This window comes from Anastrepha ludens, chromosome 3 (assembly GCF_028408465.1).
Source record: "Anastrepha ludens isolate Willacy chromosome 3, idAnaLude1.1, whole genome shotgun sequence".
Taxonomy (NCBI): domain Eukaryota; kingdom Metazoa; phylum Arthropoda; class Insecta; order Diptera; family Tephritidae; genus Anastrepha; species Anastrepha ludens.
The window spans coordinates 63,760,947-63,786,099 of NC_071499.1; the positions used below are offsets into that span (position 1 = coordinate 63,760,947).

The 25,153-nt window shown below is 35.8% G+C and overlaps 1 protein-coding gene across 3 annotated transcripts in view; it reads right to left on the minus strand.

Annotated features, from left to right (window-relative positions):
• Window positions 1-1,084: 1,084 nt before the first annotated feature.
• The window catches only part of LOC128858090 (neurobeachin-like), an 84,098-nt gene continuing 60,029 nt past the window's right edge, over window positions 1,085-25,153 (minus strand). For all 3 annotated transcript variants that reach the window (XM_054094047.1, XM_054094048.1, XM_054094049.1), the window contains exon 3: window positions 1,085-1,111. In XM_054094047.1, the coding sequence (XP_053950022.1) occupies window positions 1,103-1,111 (9 nt within the window). In that variant the 3' untranslated portion in view covers window positions 1,085-1,102. The remainder of the gene's footprint in view (window positions 1,112-25,153) is intronic.

Genomic DNA, 25,153 nt, shown 5'->3' on the forward strand with positions numbered 1-25,153 from the left:
TTCTGCTTCGGATGCACCTTAAAACGCGGCTTCCGAGCGTTCGCCACTTAGAGTTTCTGAGTCTGTGTACAATCACGCGGTCGCCGCACAGTGGGGATATTTCCACACATTTTGTTCAAAAATGTCTACAGGATTCAATTTTCGACCAATTTTAATACTTTTTTTAATGCTCGGAGATGATTTTGGATGAAATTGTCTAGGCCCGAATTTCGATATTTTTCTGTTTTTATTTCATGAAAACATACCCTTGAATAAGGGTATTTTTATGAAAAATTCAAAAAAACTTTAAAAACAAAAAATTTTATGTATTCAAATTCGGTTTTGGAATTTTTTTTATTGTAGTTCTAATCAATGGTAATATTGTACAATACATCACGGCAAGTAAGCAAATTTCCAACCCCCTAAGCGGTGAAATCATCCCCTAACTACCTAAAGGCTTAAAAACTAATTTTTCTCAAGAAAAAACCTAGAATATTAACTGGAAAGTTAAAGAGAAAAATTTACATAAACATTTTCTGGGGTTGCGCACCTTCAAATAGAAGGGCAGTTCAAGGTCAAACATAGAATATTCACCGCAAAAATTTCAAACAATTATACAAATGTTTTTGGGGTGGCTCGGTCTAAAATTGCCTTTTCTAGAAGGTTTAACAAAGAATTTCGACGAAAAATCCGCATTGTGCGCCGTAGCTGTAAATACTAACGGCCGCCTGGGCACAGATTCGAAACCTCGGGCATGAAATACCAAGTACCAGGCAATGGCAACCTCCAATTGTATTTCTGCCATAAAAAAGGTCGTCATAAAAAACCATCTACCATTTGAAGGCGCCATAGGTCGCCATTGTAGGCCGATCAGTAGGTGCAACAACATCAAAACGCACACCACAAAAAGGAGGAAGAGCACAGGCAAATACTCAAAACGGGTGTAAGCGCCAATATTTGTACATATTCGAGGTACGAATTGCTGGTTTATAACGGTAATACATTTGCCCTAATTATCATAAAGGTATGTTTTATTTCTTTCATTAAAATTAGAAAAGAAAAATTACATATAAGCCAACTTATCCATTTTGTGTTTTTTGTCTTATGTTATTACGCGCGTGGATCAACATACCTGCAAAAGAAAAGAAAAAGAATAAAATTAGTTCAAGAAAAAAATTATTTATATTATTTTCAATTAGTTAGATGTTATTTTAGCACGAAATTTAAGCACAATAAAGTGTTCTAAAAACTTGTTAACGGAACGTTTTCCAGCACTTCAGAATATTTAATTTAAATATTTTTAATAAAAATTTCAACTTGCCACGCACGAACTAGCAATGCCGCTATCTTCCAAATTTATTCAATGCTACGGAATGAAACTAGCGATGAAGCGGATAGGGTGGAGAAGCCAGAAACCGAAAAAGGAGGGGCAACATGTGCCAGAATAAGCCGAAATAACGATAACAGCGAAAATGTTGGCAAGTTGGCAGCAATGCGCACAACATTGCTCCATTGGAAGCATACTTTCTGGCGCAACAACACTTTTTTCCAAGCTATGTAGCAAAATGAAGCTGAAGCGAGCTTAACGACGGACGTGCAGCAGCAAAAACGAAATGCCAGCGATATAGTCAGCAATGGTGAATGGCGGATGGCGAATGGCGAATGGCCAAAAGGCAAATAAGTAAATGTTATTGCTTATTTTCGTTACTGTTATTGTTGTTGTAGTTATTGCTATTTGTACTTGGTTCTGCTGGTATGCGTATACTGCCAGCGGTTTGTTTGTTGGCGTATATTTGCGCTGATGTCTCGCGGTTCGTTGTTATCGCTCGGCTTGGCTTGGATTTGTTATTGTTTTTGTGGTTTTGTTGCTGTTCGCTGTTGGCTGCTGGCTGGGGGCTGTGGGCTGTTGGCTGTTAGCTGTTGCACTTTTCATTAATGCAAAAAACGACACATAAAAGCTTGCATGCCACTTTATGAATGTATGTATACATGCAGTATGCAGTGTGTGTGTGTGTGCGTGTGCATGATGTGAATGTTGCATGCACTTTTGTTCATTTCGAAGCACTAGCGCTCATATCTGACCACTCAGCTCGGCCCATTTATCATGCAGCATAATACCCATGAATAATTCAAACAAATTGCAATGACAGTGAAAGCGTAAGCACACGAACAAACCCCAAATGCAAACAAACCGACACGAACCATTGCACACATACATGCAGACGAGTGCACAAAAAGTTAACGGGTTTATATTAATGAAAGCAAAAAACACAAAATTACACAAAACTAAAGCCACAAACAAAAGTGCACTACAAATGAGGCGCCACCAGAAGGATGTTACGCAAGGCAATCAGGCCGAACTGAAAGTGCAATAAAGCTTATTTTTGATGGGATGGAAGGGAGGGCAGGGCACTGAATAATGTGTGTTATGAAAAATTGTTTGTGATAAAAGAAGTGAAAATAAAATTTAAGGCTGCAAACCGCAGTAGTGTAGCAGATTTTTTTTTGTTTTTTTTTGTATTGCGGAAAAGACAACACACACATACATACATACATATTTATATCAAGGAAATCAGCATGGCACTACACTAGCTGATGTCAATTCGATTTAAGCCTGTGACATTTATTAATACTCTTCCATGTTCAACATTTTCTACACTTTTTTTCTTCTTACTGATCTTTTTATTTTTTTCTAATAGTTTCTCACAGCCATTCGTTTTTGCTGCAATTCGCCACTCGCTATAATTGTAACCGCGCGCACTTGTGCACACTGGGTTATATGATTTTGTACACAGCACAAAAGATTCAATATATATATGGACATAGTATACAAGGTGGCGCTAGATTAATCACCCAATTTGTTTTTAAATAACTTTTTTCCTTAATAAAAAAAATTATTTTGGCTGATGTAAAGCTATATTTTAACCTTTACGTGTGCCGTTGCTTGTTTGCTTGTATACCAAAACTATCTGGTTTCACAAGTATCAAATATGATTAATGTACGACACCATTCGCAAAAACTATAAATCTTCTGAAAGGATGATTAATTTTGCGCCACCTTATTACCGACACTGTAAACACTGGTGCGCAATTTTGGTATTTATTTATTTCTTAAGAATTTTTTTTATGATTTATAAAAATATAGTTCCCTTTACAACAAAAACAAAAAGTACAACTCAAAGCTTAAAACTTTGCAAAAATTAAAAAACAAAATTATTTAATTTATAAATAAAAAATATAATAAATAAAATTGTCAATAAAAAATATAATAAATAAAATTATGCACAAAAAATATACTAAATAAAATTATAAAAAAATAATAATTTAATAAATAATACAAAAAATAATTCAATAAATAAAAAACCTAAATTGTTTTAAATTTAAAAATTCAAGTGTCAAATATCACATCATTTGACAAAAATTGTAGAACTTTCGATAGGGTGATTAATTTTGCGCCACCTTTTCACAGACACTGTGAACACAGCTGCAAAGATTTGACATTTATTTGTTTTTTAGGATTTTTTTTTTTCGATAAAAATGAATGCAATGCTATTTTATAAAAGTATAATTCACACTACAACAAAAACCATACAACTCAAAAAGTAAAACTTTGCCAAAAAAAAAAAGAAAAAAAAATTTTTATTTAAAAAATTTAAAAAAAAATTTAAAAAATTTTAGTCAGAGTCAAATCTCGAGCAAGCACTTTTGTACCCCACCTAATTTTGTGTCAGTTTAAGGTAACTTAAAACTTACGTTGATCTTCGATAATCTTTTTTTATTGCCGATTCATTTTCTTCCACAAAAATTTTTTTATTGAGTTGGCGACTAAGTAATTGCGGAATTCACTTCAGTTTAATTTTTAGGTTTGCAGACGTAGTACAAATGGAAACCACATTTTATTATTTAATAGTTGGCAATTCAGCTGTCAATCAGTAAAAAAAACGTTTTTTGATCGGTTGCGTAGTTTTCGTTTGGCGTTCGTTGAAAAATGGAAAATCAAAAGGAACATTTTCGTCATATTTTACTTTTTTGTTTGTCCAAAGGAAAACCGCTTCGCAAGCTCATAAAAAGTTATGCGCTGTTTATGCTGACGAGGGCTTAAAAGAACGGCAGTGCCAATATTGTAAGTTGATGACGCCCTAATCACAACAATAATCGATTCGGATCTTCACAGTACAACATGTGAGATTGCAGAGAAGCTTCATGTATCACATACATGCACTGAAAACTACTTAAAACAACTTGGCTATGTACAAAAACTCGATACATGGGTTCCTTCACTAACTGAAAGAAACGCATTTAACGCAACACATTAACAGCTGCGATTTGCTTAAGAAACGTAATGAAATGGAGCAGGTCAGGTGAACCAACTCAAACAACATCGAAAGCTGATATTCATCAAATTAAGGTTTTGTTATCAGTTTGGTGGGATTACAAAGGAATTGTCTACTTTGAACTCTTACCACCCAACCGAACGCTCATTTCATTGAAATTGAAAAAAACGAAATACACTAAAATGGAGTAGAAGTAAGTTGTTCGTTATGGCCCAAGAGTGATAGAAACAAGATTGCGCGCATCAGAGAGATGAATAATCTGGTCACACAGATCACCAATCGCACAAATACGACGTCAAGAAAATCAGCCTGATTCGTAAATATTGCTCTACTGATACCAAAGTAAGATTAGAAAATACTAAAGAGGCTCTAAGTTGTCTACTTCGTTACCCTTCATTAAAATTGAGCCACTGAGTGCACTTAAGGTAGTGTAGAAATATACGAATAGTGGAGACTAGGACTGCTAAGTACTGAAGGAATGTTGTTGTTCTTGAAATGAGTTTATTGTTGCTATAATAGCGTAAAGCGTTTTTCATAAATTATTCGCTAATGCCATTTGTTAATTGTATTTATATTTTAATTTTAGTCGTTGGCCGAATATGAATGCAGACCTTTCGGGTGATGTTGGCCCGACTCTCATACGTACTCACTTTGGAGAAAATATGCTTGAAAGTAGCGGTGCATTGATTGTACAAGCTCAGAAGCTCTACTACAGAATCAAAACTCAACCTTGCTTGCCTAACAGAAAATGTTATGTTAACAGTGAGAGCAGTACTTCAAATGTAAACATATCGCACTTGTTACGTTAAAGCGTAACAACTCAAAAAGAAAAGGAAAAGAGTAACAACTCAAAAATTTGTTATTTTAGCGCAACTACTAAACAAATAAGAATGAAACAACCGTTATATTGTTTTTAATGATATTTTCGTGCAATTACATATTTTTTTCCTTGTAATACCTATATTATTAATATTTACGGAAACAGTTTCTCGTCTCTACTGAAAATGTTCAGATTTTGAGTTGTTACGCTTTAACGTAACAAGTGCGATATTTTACATGATGCTTTCAGGTGCAATGAGAGACGTGAGCATACAAGCAAAAGAGGGCACCTTTCGGCACCAATTAAGGCACCTTTCTGATCTAGAATTGCGAAAAAATCGATTTTTTTTCATGTTATGATAGTTTATTCTTTCAAAAATATACTTGCAAATTTTTATATTAAAATTCCTTGTAGCTTAAACGTTACAGTCCTTTAAAACGAGACCAGTTTAGAGTACGACGCCCAGATATAAGCGCGTTAGCCGTGTTTTTCTCGAAACTATTTTTTCCGAGTGGGTGTTGGCAATTTCGCAAAAAGTACTGAACCGATTGATTTGATTTTTTAATATATTATTGAGTAGACGTGGCTCTCTCTCGCAGGTAGCAGAATTATAATTTTATAATCAATTTTACTAGTTTTTTAAGAGCGAAAATGTGAAAAAAATCCTTGCTTTTTTTGTTTTTCAAATAAACAGATCAAATATGTAGAAAAAAAATTTTTTTTTGTAAATCTGCTACCCACCATAGTGACATATCTCCTGATGAATAATCGACCGAATTTTTTTTTTTCAGACGTACCTGGGCTGCTCAGGTTACGCTAGTGGCATGTGTTACGTCAGGGGAAGCAATTTTTTCATTATTGTCATTGAAAAAAATATTTCTTTTTATAAATAAAGAATTGATCTAATGAATAAAAACGATTTTCAATTGATACCGATTGTTTTTCTTCAATTTCCAACGGCTTCAATTTTCACGTCACTTGACCAGAAGGGTACCTTAAATTTTGTATAGAGGATTTTTTGTGCCGGTAATTACTTTGCTTTATTTCTAGCACAAATATATAATATATAAATTTGTATTTCCATTTTTTGAAATAGAGAACACAAAATTATGAAGCAAAGCAAATCGAAAACTTTCTTGAAATCAAAATTCAGGCATCTCTGTTAGCTCTCTGTTGAAAACAGACCTCTAAGGTGAAGCACAAGAAAAATCAGTTACTTGAGTTTACTCAAGGAAACGCAAGAAACGCAGGAAACGCATGCAATTTCTGAAATCGAAAAGAGCGCTTAATTGCAGTGGACAGGTAGCAGCAGCAAAACAAAAACAATAAGAGCGATGCATTTTATACATTTACATTTGGTCGCTAGAATGTCAAACTCAATAAACAAAGATTGGCAGCATTTTAAAATAATAAAAAAGAAATTTAGTTTGGAGGCCAAATATGTTAAATAGAAAAAATGTAGTCATTTGCTCCACTGCTATTACCTGTTCAATGTGTTTTATGGTTTTCATTTAAGTACTTGGCATATCAATTAAGCTGGTCAAAATCAATTTTTTTAATTTTTATAACTTTCATTCATTCAACTATTTAATAGATTTTTTTTTTTTTTGTAATTATTTCTATTTAAACTTTTAAGCTGGGTTTTCTGTGGTTGACAATATTTCAGCAACAAAAACGAGAGCATCCAATAACTTTTAGACGGCAGTAAAACAATATCAGAGTAAAAAAAGTAAGTATTTTTTTTTTTTCATTTCATACATCAACGGTTTGGTCAAAAACAACAAAAAAAGGACTACTTGCACATCAGTGCAATTATTCGCAAGCAAAATTTAAAAAAACATAAAAACATAACTACAATTCATTATCTACTGTAAAAAAATAAAACGAAAAAAATCACCATATCAATGCATATGAAAGCTTAAAAAACACTTTTTTATTTCAGTTGCACACAAATATCAACAGTTTAATCCTTTGCTAGCCAACAATGCACGCTTTTAACCGCTTTGCACACACACACACACACACACATACATATACGCATGTCTATATATATATATGTGTTTGATTATTTGACTCCCACAGTGCACTGGAAATGTATTCGCAGTTCACTAACTCTTCTTCTACATCACTTCACCTCAATTACTTGTACATATCCGCTGGTGTGCGCCTATGCTTTGTATGTATGTGTGACATGTCTGTATGTATGACGAGTACATGCCATTTAATCACTGCCAAACACTTAACGCAAAGCACAATTAGCATTTATTTCGAAAGCTCCCTGCGCGATACCGCCGCTTGCCTCCAACAGTGCTTCCTCTCATTCAAAATGTGGCGCCATTGAAACAGTTCCCACCGGCGCATACATACATACATGTACACACACACACACATGCATTTATATTCGTATACAAACTCAAACATTAACAAAAAGTAGCAAAAATTTGCTGCCGACATTCGCTTGCGCAACGAATCGCATTGTGCGTTATTCCCACTTTGGTTACCGTTTTGTCACTCATACGCCCTGGTAGTGTACGTGTGTGTACATACGCGCCAACCATAGCTCGTTCCGCGTCGCTTTTGCGACTTCTTGTCGCGCCATTGCGTCTGCAGCAGTGCCATCATTATGATGCGGCATAACATTTTTGCTACTACGACGCATTCATTTCCTTTTTCCTGCCTTTTTGTTTTTGTTTTGATTTTTGTTACTACAACCACTACTAATGCAAACTACTTGCATGCTACGAATATGTATGTGTGTGTCTGTGTTGGTGAATTTATTTGCTGTTCTGCGCTTAATTTTGCAATGCACACGCATACATATGCATATATACATATATATGTATATATATTCGTATGTGTGCGTACCTATGCATCTAGTTATGCAAGTAGGTATGTACGCACGTACATGCATTTATTTGCGTTCATTTGTGTGTGTCGCCAGCGTCGCCGTGTCGTCGTCAATGCTGCCTGTCTGCTTGGTGTTTGGTTAGCCCGGTTCGGTTGTGCCACCAGTGGCAGCACACGCAATTACACTTTTGCCGCGCAGATTTCTGTCATTTTACCCCCTTTCCATTTTATCTTTCTATTTTTCTTTGTGCACATTGTCCTTATTCTGCGCATTTGTTGTTGCTGTTTTAAGTTATTTTCATATTATCGCTTGCGGTTGAGCAGTTTTGCGCTAAATTTTAATTTTTCTCTTTTTTTTGTCGATTTCACTCGTAGAAAATTGTTTGGTTTTCATTTCACTTTGAGCTTTCTTCTTCATACGCTCTCGCAGATTTTTACATAATGATGCCACATAAATTCACAATTAGCATATTTTATATAAGTTCAGTTTATGAATGTGATAATGTTTTGCTCGTTTTCCTGCTTTCCGCTTCCAAATTAGGATAATTACAGGGATACTGAGGAAATGTGTGACAAAATTGCATATTCCCTAACTGGAATTTAATGGGTGCATGAGTATATGTTTATGGCGGGTAGGTAAAGAGTGCGTTTATTTTTTGTTTAATTTTTGCAGAAAGAAGTAAAAGCGGGAATAAAAAAGCTTAAAGCAAAGAAAGCCGCCGAATATGACCTTATCACCGCAGAAGTACTTAGAGCACTGCCAAATGAAGAAATCTCTTTTTTGACGTATTTGTATCATACAATGCTATCATATTAACTTGCTTTATTAAATTTGAAATGATTTTCAGTTTCGAATTTGACGATAAAGTAAAGTGGAGTACACCAGTAAAGTAAAGTGGGTTCCCGGTCTTAGGAACATACTGGGTAATGAGATAGCGGATGAGCTAGCAAGAAAAGGCTCGACACTAGAAATAGCAGAGGCGGTGGCAGTCTGCACCTCACTCAGCACATTAAAAGCATCCATTGCTTCACACTATCATGCTTTAGCCGAACGAAGATGGAAGCAATTAACTACATGTATTACAACAAAAAACACATGGCCGTCATACAAAATCCAAAGGACGAATGATCTGTTAGGATTATCTGACTCAAACATTTCACATATTATTCGAATCCTTACAGGTCACTGTAAGGTAGGGGATCATGCAGCCAGACTCAATCTACCCTTCAATCCTATCTGCAGGAGCTATCAAGCGGAAGGTGCGAAGGAAAGTTTTTTCCACTACTTATGTGAACGTCCAGGGCTAGCTAGGGCACGGCTCCGCTCTTTTGGTAAGTTTTTCCTGCAGCAAATCAATGAGATCTCAGACATCGAGATAAAGAATTTGCTGCTATACTTGGACCTCACTAAATGGATATGACTTAGAACAACAAAAAAAAAAACAAAATACATCATTATACGAGGACGATGGTAGTAAAAGAGTGCTGGTCAATTAGGATTATTTCAGTGAAAATACTCAATCACTTCAGCAACAACAACAACACCACCACCACCAGCACTTGAAAGGAAACTCCAAAAGTGTATTGTGCATTGTCTATAGATGGCTCGAATTGGAATATTTGGCTCGAAAACCCAGCGGTTTGTGTCGATAGATAGTTGTTCCAGCATCTTCCAAGCGGAAAATGCCCGCCATTGGTCTGTGTGCAGAGATCAACTCAGACAGAAACCTTCGGAGTGAGCGATTAGCCGTTCAGAGCAACAGTCAGGCAGTTATCATCATTTGAGGTTAAGTCCTCATTAATTCTTGAGTGTCTCGTGAGTGAAATTGAATTTGCTAGGTATGCACAAGATCATCCAGCTCATATGGATCTCAGGGCATAGGCGTATAACAAGGAACGAAATAGCGTATGCATGGTTAGATGAAATGCGGTCTCGTTTTTACGCGAGCTCGAGCCCTGCCTTGCTATGGAGCACACATCCTTAAAAGAAGAAGCTTAGAAGTGAAGAACTAAGTCTAAGAGACGTAAACTGGCATTATGGGGCTAAGTCAGACGGAGTACTTACTGAGGGGTATAATCAAAGGAGGTTCAGGCAACGCGTAACCCTCTCTAAGATCAAACATCGAATGCTCACGGGGATTCTAACTGATTACAGCAGATTGCGAAGCCATGGGATATGGTTTACTCACTCCCGCCAATCGTTGGATCTTCTAGCACACCTCTTTCTCGAATGTCAAGTATAGCGCGAAGTAGAATGAGATATCTCGATCACATAGTGGGCACAAAGGAACATGACGTCGAAAAGCAAACAGCATTTTAATTTATTCATTCATCCCGCAAAATTTATAGTAAAATATTATATCTAAAAATATATGAATACGAAAATCTCTATGCACAATATAAAAACTAGCAGCGATTAGATAATAATTGGACACAATCAACGGTCATGTATGTGTGCGAATATATTTTCCGTCATATATATTAAAAATAATGTAAGGGAACAAATTTTGAAAATTCACCATGAGTTTTATTCCACCTATGTATTTTTTAACATTCATCAAGAGAAAGAGAGCTTGCGATTACCTTCTGCCAAAAATATTGACACTCTGACTGAATTCCTCCCTTTAACCTTGAGTGACCAAATTGTCGTGTTATCGCTTTAGCCCGATGTTGGTGCGCAACAAAAGCGGAAGAGATGAACCCATGAAAAGTTATACTAAAATGATCAGCACGACGAGTTTATTTGGGTATGTCATGTTCATCTGTCTGTCTAGCCGTCCGTGTGAACGCATACTAGTACCTCAATTTACGGGATATCCTACTGTAATTAGGTATCTTTTTATATAAGTAGATTTTTTATCATTTATGGAAACCGATCATTTATCGAAGCCGATCGGATTCCTATAACAAATAGCTCCCATTCAGCTGATTACTCAGATTTGTTTTTGAGTTAAAGCTCTTCCATTGTTCCAGCTGATAACATAAAATTTCTTGCTATTTTTATACAGTCACTCATAGTTCATTTAAAAATCCATAAATTTCATTTGAAAAATTACTTTTATTCAATTCAACGTAAAAAATGGGTGAAGAAAATAATACAATATTACGAATCAATTTACTTTTGCTCGATATGACCACCTTTTGCCTTGACTATGACCTTGAGACGGTCCGGAAACGAATAGCAAGCTGCCCGAATGTTACTTGCAGGTATTTTGACCCACTCGCGGACAATGGCTTTTTCAGCACCTCGAGAATGGTGAATCTTTTAGTGCGGCCCTTGCTCTCTCCTTGCTCTTGACTTTGAGACCATTTTTCAGTATGTGGCGGGTGCTACCATCAGATATTACTTTCTGTTTCAGTTCTTTCGCCATTTGATTGGAACTTCGGTGGGGGTTTCGCTCAAATCGCTTCTTCACTTTTTTAACCATTTCACGTGTCGTTGTAGTCTTTTGATGACTACCTCCATAACGTTTCGCGATGCTACCAGTATCATTTTAACGAGTAATGGTGCGATAAACAAAAACTTTATTTACTTTAAAGTGCTCGAGCTCACGAACAATCGCTGCTTATGGTTTTCCAGCCATATATTATATTATACTAGCAACCCGCCCGGCTTCGCACGTGTATAAAATATATACCTTATGTCACTCACTGAAAAAATGATTAAAATCGATCCAGTAGTTTTGGCTTATTCGTTACTGCCCGTAGCCCGCACGCGTTAAAGTTGGAGTAACACAATTCCCCTTTCTTTACAGCATGAAGATTTCCTGCTATCTTTGGAATATCTAAATTCATACCCTACACTTTTACATATTTACTTTTTGCATTTTTACGTATGTATTTATTTTATTTTTACAACAATTAATGTATTACAGAATGTCTTTATATACAACGTTCATAGCCTTCTTGTCATTAGACAATACAAACATGTTTTCTCTAGAGGTTACTCTTGAAAGAGCGACATACAGTTGGCCATGTGAAAAACAGTCAACACTCAAATCTAAGCCTGCAACGTTGAAGGTTTGACCCTGAGATTTTTTAATGGTCATTGCAAAAGATACCTTTACCGGAAATTGTAAGCGTCTAAATTGGAATGGTAGATCCGATGGTATCAGAGGGATTCGGGGAATCAATACATCTTTTCCGGTACCACATTCTATGAGTATTGTGCACTCTATTATGAAAGTTTTCAGTGATTTTACCAGCAAACGCGTGCCATTGCAAAGTTTATGTGGATTTAGGTTTCTTAATAAAATAACAGGACAACCTATTTTCAGCTCCATTTTGTGAGGAGGGAGTCCAGACGGGTTCAAAGAATTTAGAAATTCTGTAGAAAAATGAACAGCTTCTTCCAAATCGAGAACAGAATCGACCGAGTAGTATATTTTCGTCGGCGCATCAATCTTTGAAATAATCAAGTTATTTACTTTATCTACGTGTTCGTTAGTTGGTGACAGAATAGCTCTTTCTTTAAACCAAGATATTGTTTTATAACTTATGTTATCAATGTCAGGATAGACATTGTTGATTAACTCTTGGATGTTGTCTATCAAAACACAAAGGTTTTCTAGGTTAATCCTTCCCTCACTTTGTGTTAATTCTCCATTGCCAACTTTTAGCAGCTTCTCTGGAAATAGCCTGTTCTCACGTGAAGATGACGAAACCCTCATATTAGTTGTAAGCTCTAATTTATTGACATGCGACCAAAGGTGGGATCTTTTTAGCGAAGCATTTATTTCGTCAGCACGTGTTCCTCGAGTCACAACTGGTAGAATTTGACGGAAATCTCCTGAGAACAGAATTGTACATCCACCCATAGGTGCATTTTTGTTGCACAAATCGCGCATTGTCCTATCCAGTGCTTCCACAGACAACTTGTTTGACATGGTAGCTTCGTCCCAGACTATTAATGAGCAGTCACGCATCAATTTTCCTGTATTGCTCTGTCTAGAAACACTACAGACGCTGTTATCATCATCGGTGGCGATTTTCAGCGGGTGCTTGATTGTAGAATGTGTGGTTCGTCCTCTTTCCAAAAGACTCTTTCCAAAAGACTCTTTCCAAAAGAGTAGCGGCAATGCCGGATGACGCAACAGCTAACGCAATTTTTCCGGTAGATCTCAATTACTAATTACTGATGAAATATCTTGAAAAATATTGTTTTTAATTATATGCTGTAAAGAGCCATATACATAGATCTATATGAAAACAACAATGTATTTAAGGCATTTAATTGGATAAGGATTAATGTTGTACCCATTTGTTGAAATCGCTTCGAAAATAAGCTATTAGTTGTCGTAAAAAGTAAATGACAAAAAATGTTATTGTATGGAATCGATAGCACACTAAACACGCTCCGAATCAATAAAAACTATTCAAAAACTGTATTTTAATTATGTGCGATTTACTAATATAGAACGTGAAAATAGCGTTTTATTTCGCTGTAAAATTGTATGTACATATAATTACATGGAATTCAGTACATACATAGATACATATGTACATACGTCCGGAATGAAATAATGCGAGCGATTCGTAAATACATACATACATACGTCACCATACGATGTAATTCAACATTAATGAGGTGTGGTGAGATTATCGCTTAACGCCTGTTGCTTCATTCGGTTGACAGCGAACACACACAAAAACAGATTTTTTTGGAAAAAGGAGCTGCTTTTGTTTAAACAATTTTCTTTATATATTTCTTCACATTATGTAGATATAAACCTTCCTCTTCAATCAACCTATCTTTAAAAAAAAACCGCATCAAAATCCGTTGCGTAGTTTTAAAGATTTAAGCGTATAAGGGGACATAGGGACAGAAAAAGCGACTTTGTTTTATAATATGTAGTGATAATGCAATCACACTATTACCTTTGAAATCCATTACTGATTTTCTTTTTTCGCGTTTACTGTTATATATGACATATGTATGTATGATATGTAAAGTGAGTTCATCAACACTTGCGACCGCCGCGAAATGGCTTCGAAGATATTTATGACGTGTGACTCCAGAAAAAAGTCCAAAACTGGTTTGACTGTGTATGGAAAACTGACTGCATATCCCAGGCTGACCCAGTCAGCTGATTGCAGAGATACTAGGCCTACCACCATATCACGAAGTAATCAGTAAAAGCAATGGGTCCCCTCATATTTTATAATAGCAAACATTACAGCATTGAAGATTGGTTATTCAAGTAACTCCAAAACCCAACAAGCACTCATTCAATAGTATGGAGCCCAAAGCTAATCCAACAACCCTTCATTTTCTATCAGCTAAAAAAATAATACAAATAATTGGCGCGTACACTTCTGTTAGGTGTTTGGCCGAGCTCCTCCTCCTATTTATGGTGTGCGTCTTTATGCTGCTTCACAAATGGAGGGCCTACAGTTTTAAGCCGCTCGGAGTCGGCAAATGGTTTTAGGAGGAGCTTTTTCATGGTAGAATTTTTTAGAATCAGCTAAATTACCACAATCCATCGCGAACCTCATAACATTTTTTTGTTTAACAAATCACTTTTTTAGCAGTTTAGATAATGAGGCTACATCATATGGAATAAAGAAGACATTCAAGGCAAGAAATTTCTATAAGCTGATGCTGATTTAATACTAAATAGGAAGAAACGCAGAAAAATTCAATTTCTCTACATATTTTCGAATGAACAAATAAACTAAAAACAAGTTGGTTAGAAAAGCAATGTACAGGGTGCGACGTTAGGATCAGCTATTCTGAAATTAAAAAAAAAAGAAATTAAAGAAATTAAAAAAAAAAATTTTAAATAAAATTAAGAAAAAATAGTGTTTTTAAAATGTTTCTTTATTTTAAAAAAAGGATAGACAGGCGCTTTTGAATAGCAGATAATATCAGTTAAATGTCCTACTGTTCAACCTACTGATGAAATTTTCATTTTCGAAATCTCTGACTGGCCAAAAAGTGTTGAAATCGAGTTCTTATAGAAATATTCCGTTTCAAGAACTATTTCTGAGTCATTGACGCTCCCTTTTCGTAAAGTAAAACCAAACCAAATTTCACAGAAAATATCCATAGTCTTGGTGGCCAAGTCAAGGTGACCTTCAACTTTTGTCTTCAACAGTTATAAAATTCCTCATAAACTTCAAAGTTAATTCGTTGCAAAAATGCATGTTTTTAAGAGTATTATTTTTGCAATGAAAGAAAGTGATAGTTTAACTCAGTTAATTTCCATATAATAATGCAACACTTGGACAATATTTTGCTACATTTTCATTGAAAATATTGAAAATTGAGTGAGCCTCAGTGAATCTCCGGAAGCGTCTCGAAAAAAAGTTGTTTTGCGGTGTACATCATAACTGGCAACAGAATCATCTGAAGCAAGAAAATCAGAATGCATTTGTTCGAAGACATGTTTCGCGAGGTATCCCTGGAAGAACTTTTTTTCGGTTCTTAAGCAGGGGCTTCAAAAGAAAAAAACAAATTCCCGAAAAACGCTTTAAAGTCACCCCGGCCTGGAGCAACGGTTGCTCAACTACTCATAACTTTGTCAATTTTGCTAAAATCACTTTGAAATTTCGACACAATATTCCGGAAGTATTTGAAGGCGGGTGAAAAAAGGAGATCTTCTCGCTAATCTAGAAGCAGGTCGTTATCAGATGGACTAATACGGATACCTGCAAAATAACTAAAAAAACAACGTGGCTCAATTTCAATAAATCCAGAGCTGACGAGTTGTTAAGAAAGCCACGAGTAAACATATTCAGAATTACGTCAACAATAACCAGCCCCTGGCCTTTGGGAGACTATGCCAGGTGAGTTGGCCTTACAACGATAGATGTACAAGTAGAAGCTACAATCAAGAAAAATCTAAGGAAACAGTCTTTCACTATCTGAGTGAGTCCGCAAGCTTTGGTGCTCTACGACATAGAACGCTGGGGGAACTCTGGATGATTAACTTCAAAGAAATTGGAGCCAAGAAAATAGATGACACAGGCAGATGCATAATCAAATCAAGATGGTTCGACTAATAAAAAGCAGTGGTGTATCAAAAGGTATCAGTTGCGCTAATTGGGTCTGGGCTGTGCCACTCAGTCAACACCTCCACCACCGTTTTGTACTCATCTAAAGATAATTTAATATTCATTTGAAAAAAATTCCTCGCAATTTATTTCACTCGTAATCAACTGCATTTGCATCTCCACCTGATAGGTCTACCTATTCAGACTAAGGCTGATAGATTACCAGGTTTTGCCATGCGTAGCAAAATTATGAGAGTAACTTCAACTGGCGCGTCACCGGGTACTCGGCAACAGAATTCTGCCCGCTCATTTCACAAGTCAAGTCACACTAGTCCAATTGGTCGTTGATCAGAAAGCAATGCAGCAACATGAGCGGTAACTGTGTAGATTTTTTCGTATATCACCAACATAAGCTCAGTTTTTTCATACAAAGACCTCTATCATGACCCCTGTTACGTCAGCCAAACTTAAAACAAAATGGTTTAACGAGGAGTGCCAGATAAACTGCTACTGTGGTATCACAATGGATCGGCAACAGTCTAGACCGACTGTCACTTCTACCTACCTACCCAAGCGACAAAAGTGGCGTAGTTCGCATGATGGATGGATATGTTTTGCCTTAGCGATGAACCAAGACAGGCAAACATTGATAAACGTTTTTTAGCAGAAATGAGAGTTAGGAAGTGTGTTTAAGGATAGAACTGGATCACTTAGTTTGTACGAGGGTTGCCTAATACATATATTTTGAGCCCAATAATGTAAAACAGGGAAATAATAATTAAAATGGGGCCACGGAGTATAGAATTAGAGTATAGACTTTCCAAGGTGGCAGTTTACCACTGCTCCTGTAATACCCAGTTTCTTATTTATTACAGCTATCTAAACCACATTACCACATTACCCACACATGTCAGCAGCAATCTCCATGAAACACCCGATACTAAGAAAAACTGAAATTCGCCTAGAATAAAAAATGAAGTGAATGAAAATGTGAAGCGTGTCAAATGCTAAGTAATACAATTTATCATTCGCACTTCACAGCAGGAGCAGGGAATCAACTTAAGCGGTGGTGGCAACAACAAAAAAAATCACATACAAAAAACGCAAATAACAACTTTGAAGTAAGAAAATTTCAACAAAGCAGAGGAAAGTAAAATACTAAAGTAGCAGCAGATGCTAAGTAAGAGAAAATAAATCTAAATAGACGCTACTCCTAAATAGATGTTGTATACACATATACGTATATGATATGTACGTATGTATGTATGTATAGGATACGTGTATATGTATTGGATGTCTGTCAGTGCATCGGTGCAGGTGCACTTAGCCTTGCCAGAAAGTTGTCGCGCTTTATTTTGCTTCATCAACACAGCTCGTACATATTTCTGCTCAGACATACTAATACAGGCACAGCTAATACTCGTATGTGTAATTACTTTTATATAAAACGAATAGCTGGTTCCCCACAGTCAAACCCCCCATTTCTGATCTTCCAGTTCCTTCTGTCTTTTTTCAATGCTAGCAACTGCTATTTTTCACATGGCGCTGTGCTACGAAATGTCAGTTGTCAACCTATGCATTAGTCTTATCCCAGCTGATAAACTAATTCATAATAGACACAAAATATGGTAGTCCATTTTGTGCCGAAAATCACCAATTTTGGATGAGTTGAAAAAAAGTTAAAAATTATTAAATGAAACTCTGCAAACTATTTCATTATGAATTAAAGCAAATAGAATAAATTTTTTCTTAAATTCATTACAAATTACTTTTAATTTACTAGGTAGATAGAAAGGTGGAAGTGGCAGTCGGTCTTTAAACCAACTCACTGGGCTGTTACTGATCCACTGTGATACCACTGCTACTCCTCGCTAAACCATTTTGTTTTAAGTTCTAACCTATTGATCTGGCTGACACTTACATGCCTACGGTCATCGGCATCATTCAATAATGATGAGCCAAAATATCAAAATCTACTGGCATACCTACTGGCTGACACTTCTTCCTCCCCATTCTTGCAGCTTCTGCAATAGTCGAAATAAACTACATTCAATCTTTGAGCTTGTCGACCTAGGAGACAGTGGTCTGCGATCAAAGCAACTAACATAGAGACGGGTTTCGTTGAACAATTAAGTAGCGCCTTTGTGTGCCTGCCTGCCATTCCATTTTGCCCATATTCTTTTTATAGTGGTACATGTCAGACTATGAACCCTTTCGTCTTGGCTGCAGTGTCAATGCAACTTGTACCACTTACAATCTCCATATCATATATCAGATGGATGCAAATATATTCCGCCACCTCGTTAACAGACGTGCGGTAATGATGGAATTAGTGGTCATTCCACCAAAAGATTTAATCGCCGCTTGGCTAATAAATATAGATTTCTCTAAAAGTATATTTGCCTAACCAGACAGATATCTCATTAATAACTAGAATTTCAGCTTTAAATAAGCTACAGTCATAAGGAAGACGAGCCGAAACACTTCCATTTGGCTTCTTACAGTATTTGGCGTCTACTTTGTCGTCCCCCTTTGAGGCATCAGTAAAGAACCGCAAACATTTTTTTCCGACCTAATATACACCCACGTCTAGCGGGAATTCTAATACTAAATAACATATTAAAATATGGTTTATCCAAACAATAGTCAGCAGGGCATGTTGGACCCAGACCGAGTATTATGACCGAGTGTCCAACACGTAAATCGCGCCATTGAGTAGTTGCGGCAAGCCGAGCAGCGGTGTTACCTGCATTCTGTTTAACAACTAAGTCTAAGGAAGGTAAGAAGAAAAGAGTAATCAGAGCATTATAGGGTGCAAAGGTGCAGCTCTAAGAGTGTCATAAGTTGATCTTTCTGAAGCGTGTTTCTAATCGTAGTCTTATCGAGAACCATTCACCAGGCTATGATCCCAAAAAGAAGTCTAGGTCTGATAACAAATATACAGAGGCTCCTATACAGCCACTGAGTGTTTTTCGAAGATAACCCCACCTGCGTGAAAGAAGAGAGACTTTGTTAAATATACCTTCAATGCCCAGAATAACTAATAGAAAGATTTCGCAATAGTACCAACAAGTGAGTGCAGGGCAGTATTGATTGACCTACCTTTTGTATCATCATATTACGCTTCCGAGGAGTTGCGCCTGTTCAAGCAACTAATCTACTAATACACAGGAAATTTCGAACCTTGTATTTTAACTATTTTATTAATATTTTTCATGGTAAGTACAACACAATCATCATCATCACATTACCATTACAGCCCGGGGTGGACCATTGCCTCCTTTATAAAATGCCTCCATTTATCTGAACATTCCGCTGTCGCTCTATGTTGTGGGATTCTCATCTTTCGTATATCATCTTCTACGTCTTGTAATTTGATTCATCGCTGTCTGTCTATCTTTCTCGTCGCTTTTGATTTCACTTTTGGTCGTTCTTTTGCTGGTCATTCTTAGAACGACTTTGTAAACCGCTTTACATTTCGCCCCGCGATCAAAACTGCTTGAGTTCGTAGTATGTACCGTTTTCTACTCGTATAGGTCCTAAAATTTTTCTTAGATTTTTTCTTTCAAATCGCATGAGTAAATTCACGTCATTAACTTCAAGGATTCATGTTTCACAACCGCAGGTTAGAACCAGTCTTAAGATAGATTTGAACGTCTGCAGTTTTAGTTCCTTTGATAGCAAGAAAGATTTCATAAGTTTGATATGCTCAAAATAGACTCTGTTAGCTGCCTGAATGCGATCTTATTTTTATTTATGCTGAGTACCACGCATATTTATTCCTGTATGAGCTCAAAATTACAACTAACTATAAATCGCTAATTTAAGAGTTACATTTGACGTACGACTTAATATGACCGACCCTTAATTGGTCATTATGCAACTAGGTGCATACTGGTCACTTTGCAACTAGTATCATACTAGTCATTTTGTAACTAGTACCATTATGGTCACTTTACAACTGGTCTGACTTCTTCCACCAAATTCATGAACTTTTATAGAATATTTACTGAGTGGTTTGGCATTCCTTTGCAGGATATGAGCATAAAAATCTATGTACATTTGTATGCAAGGTGAGTAATACATTTTTGCTGCCAAAACTATTGCATCCATCATACACACACGTATATGTACATAGACATGCAGTGCATACATGCAGCTTGTCAAGGATACTCCTTTCATCGGCACACCTTTGATAACACGGCTTGAACGAGCCGGAGTCTGCGCTTGTTCAATGGAAAGTTTCCACACTATTTTCATGCTCTACACCTTTCGAACGACTGACTTTCGGAAAAGTACAGCTATGAAATATTTTTATAAGTATTTGTAGTTAAATACAACACACGGGAGCCTATTAAGAGCGTGGAACTTTCAGAGCAGACATATGCAAATACACATGTCCATACATATATATGTATATTAGTAAGCGCATACATCTGTGAGCAAGGAGGCTGCATAAGCGAAGATGTGGAAAAATATGTAGATATACACATCTATGTGCAGTTGATAGCGCTACAACAACACTTGCTGTTTAGTAATGCTGCTAGTTTAAGGAGACTGGTTTTTGTTGTTATTTTGTTTGATTTTTTTTTTTGTTTTTTTATTGTTTTTGTGTTGTTGACAGGTACGCATACAATTATCTTTCTTGCTGTAGCTGTGACTGACATCCATCAGAATCTCTCAACATTAATCAAAACCACGCAGACAAATGCTAACACTGAGTTAAACCAGAAATAGTTAGCGCAAATACATGCACACATATGTAAACACATTCAAACGTACTAAAATGTTCATAATGTAAGACAATAATATTGATGTTGATGATGTAGATGATGTGTGCAAATGATGTGTGTTGCCGCACGAGTAAGCTTATATGATGCATAGATGTGCATGCACAAGCACTATTACATTAGGGGTGTACTTTTGAAACTTTTCTCAACACCCCATGTTATGGATTAGTTTCTTAAGCACTTAAATATATCTCAAGGGGACAGATACCGGTAAAATTTCGAAAAAATATTCAAAGTGATTTTGGAGTTACAGGCCTGTGTACCGTCCCTCGTGTGAGTATACTGTCTACCTTCTGAAAACTTTTACTAGCGCGCTACGAGAAGCTGTGCGAGATCCCTCATATGTCCGCCATTTTGTTTTTTATTTATGTTAAAAAATTGTTTATTACTCTTCACTCATGCCTTCAAATAAGTGCAAAAGATTATTCCTATGTGCTGCTTTTTTCGCCTCGAAAAAAAAAATTGAGAAAAAACACCTTTTTCTGAAGCCACTGATAAGAGGCCCCCCTTAAATTTTTGTGAATTAGTTTTTAAAAACACTGCCCTAAATAATTCTAGCACTAGGAATTACTGACAAAATTTTGATAATTCATTTGGTTCTTATTTAATTTTAGTAATTTAATAATTTTTAATAATCCAATTTAAAGTTTTTATTTCATTTTAATAATTAATAATTTAAAAATTAATTATGAAATTATAGTTCATTCTACTGCAAAAACCATATAAATTTAATTTTCAAACTTTGTGCGAATTAAAAACAAAACAAAAAAAAAACAAATTCAATAAACCTTAATCAAAATCTCAAGGCTTATAACACAGTGCGGCAATTTTCAGGTTATTGGCTCGGGCCCAAACCAAACCAATTGCAAATAAAAGTACTCGTGTTGAATAGTAAAACCCCAACTGGGTTTTGGTCTATCGGGTCACAATTTTTTTACATGTCAAATGTGTTCATAATTTACTTAAAGGTTTGACATTTACGAAATGGGACGCTATACGCTTGAACAAATTGGGAAATATTGAAAACTTATTTCCAAAGTGGTGAGTCTTCTTCTTCTTCCGCGGTTACAGTTAATGGCGAGCGTTACCGTGACATGCTCAACGAGTTTTTGTTTCCAAAAATTGAAGAGGATGACATGGACGACATTTGGTTTCAACAGGACGCTGCAACTTGTCACACTGCTAAAGTTACACTGGAACTTTTGGCTACTGTTTTTGAATTCCGATATCAATTAGCCGCCTCGGAGCTGTGATTTAAGCCCGTTGGACTATTTTTTGTGGGGAGCCGTTAAGGACAAATGCTATGCGAACCATCCAGAGACGATTGATGCTTTAAAACACGAAATCCAAGTTGCCATTCATGAAATTGGAGCCCAAACAATCGAAAATGTGCTTAAAAATTGGGTTGATCGAATGACCTACTGTAAAGCCAGCCGTAGCAGTCATTTGAACGATATTATTTTTCATTCATAAATGACAAATGTTTTTTATAGCCGAAAAGCAAATTTTACATGGCCCACCCTATATTTTAACTATACCAAGTTTCCATACATATGATTAACTGTGTGTATGCACATAAATATATATTTATATGCATGTATGTATGTATATGTCACCTATATTTGTAAATTTGGAAATATGTATTTTGAAAATATGTACATGTGTATATGTATTTACAAATGGTTATTTCCAAAAAAACGTCAACCTAATAAACAAATTTAAAATGCCTTCTTTTCTTCTCCAACTTAAGCCGAACTGTTCAAAGTTTACAATTGGAAAATATCAAAAATGTATCTTTATTGTAACCCCCCAAAAAATGGTTCGTAAAACTCAACTTTGTTTTTATTGAGCTTTTATTAGATTTTGCGAACTGCTTTCCGTGTACACTTCTCTATAGTGCAAAAAGGTAATACTGCAATAACACCTCATAATTTATCTACAACAGCACCAAAATGCAAAAAATGTCTAAAAGAGTGTTAAGAGTCGAAATTCTGTGGACTATGTTCCTCAATATACAGTACCTGGCCATTGAATTATGATCCATGGCATTTTTTCTGAAAACTTCAAATATCAGGGCAAGTTTTCAATCTAATTTGGGCTTTTCAAAATAAAAAGGTTATTAAGGGGTTTTTAACCTGTTCTTAGATGATTTTAAGAATTTCCGGTCAATTGGCCCGCGACGATTAGAAAAGGATCAGTCTTTTTTTGCTTTTAAATGAAAAGTTAAGTGTGCAAATGCCAATGCGAATTAATTCGATCTTCTGTGAAGAGCATAAAAAAAACTAATTGAGATCGTCTGAAAAGTGAAAGAATTGAATAGTGAATATACATATATCTAAAATATAACAATAGTAAGTACAGTAGGTTCTGTTTTTATGCGGTAGATACGTTCCGCAAGAAACAGCATAAAAAAAAACAGCATAAAAAAAGCTACTAGTTCTATAGTAAAACTATAGATACGATTCAAATGCTAAAACCGCATAAATCTGAAATTATGTAATAAAATCGCATAAAAAAGGGCACTAGTCCCATATTATAACTATAGATACGTTCCATAGACCGCATGAATCTGAAATAATTAAATAAAATCGCATAAACAATATAGTGTATTTTTGAAAATTATATCTTTATTTAAGAAACGTCAGAATCGAAAAGTAAATTTAAGTCAGAAATAGAATCAGACAATACCCACATGTTGCGCGTTCGTTTAGGATTTGGCGTAAAATCACTTTCGTCACTTTAGTAAATGTACACGTCTGATCTAGATAGTTATGCAGGCGGTTCCATACTTGTAGGGTTAGCATTTCTGATGTAATCTGTGATGAGTTTTTGCTTAACTGGTTTAGAATCTTGTTTATATTGCAATTCTTTTGAAAGCCAAGAACCTGAGCTATGCAGACATGGCAAGAACCATTGGAATATCCAAGGCGTCTGTGGTAAATGTTTCTAAAAAGTGGAAAAATACCAACAACGATTTAGCGGTAACTTCAAACAATCGCCAAAATTGTCGCCGAGGACGCATCACCTCAACCAGGCAGGATCGCAAAATCGTCCAAACAGTTCTCTGGAACAGAAATGCTTCAAGTCGGAAAATTTTTAAGGAAGGGTCAGGAATCTGGAGTAAATATTTCGGAAAGAACGTTACGACGACGCTTATACGAAAATGAAATTTTTTTCAGACGACCAGCAAAAAAGCCAAAACTGACACCGTGGATTCGAGATCGGCGGAAACTTTGGGCACATCTTTACAGACTTCGACGCGGAGTATTGCAAAAAAGTAAGTTAAAAAAAAACATTTTTTTCCTTTGTCAAAGAGCAGTAAGAAGATGTGAATATTCAGATGTGAATTTTTTGTGGTTTTGTTTTTCTTCTTACATATCATCTTCAGCGATGAATGCCGATTGGAAGCGGCCACAGCAAATTTTGAGCCGGAGAACGATATTCCGAAGATTGTGTGCTTCCAAGGGCTTTTGCGGCTTTACGAAAAAGCTCATGAAGAATTTTGTGTGCAAAAGAGTTGCTAGTGCACAAACTCCGCTGCCACACAAGTAGTAGTAACATTCCGCCAAACTATGTTGGATGCTTTCGAAAAGCTTCAAGTCAACACCTATCAAAATTCATTTCATGCATTTTCATTTGAATGAATTTAGTAGACAACTTGCCACCGAATCCGACGAGCACCACACGATATCATCAGGTATCTTTTCCATTTCAAAAAAGGTGACTTTAAAAAACGATAGAGCAATTCTTTTCCTATTGATCTCTTTTTACTAGATACAAGGGGGAAAAAACCCCGGATGCAGTGTTGGCTGCAATTTGTTGGTGGTCAAAAGCTGTATTCGAAGGTGCGGAGTTAGACAGCGATAGCGAATCGGAAATATGTCCTCCGAAAAAACAGCGAATTGAATCCTGCCTCTGAGCTTAAATTCAGGCCCGAAAATTGCTGTATGGAAGAAACACTTAACACCGTCAGCAAAAAAAATTTTAAAAGTGAATTCTTTACAATTTCAAAAAATTTTCCGCCGGTGAAGGAGTTAAAAAACGAACTTCGAAGATAGAAGATGTGGCCGACATTTTATATGAGAATGAAACAAAAAAAAAAATTATTATTAAAAAAAAAATTATTATTAAAAAAAAATAATTATTAAAAAAACAATAATTACTAAAAAAAAAATAATTATTAAAAAAAAATAATTAATAAAAATAATAATTATTAAAAAAAAATAATTAAAAAAAAAAAATAGTTATTAAAACAAAAATTATTATTAAAAAAAAGAATTATTAAAAAACACTTTTTTTTTTTTAACTTTAAAAAGAAATCTCAGCCTTTTTCCAAACTCGCACAATAAATTATCAAAGTTTGACATTTTTCGGCCATTTGAGTTGTG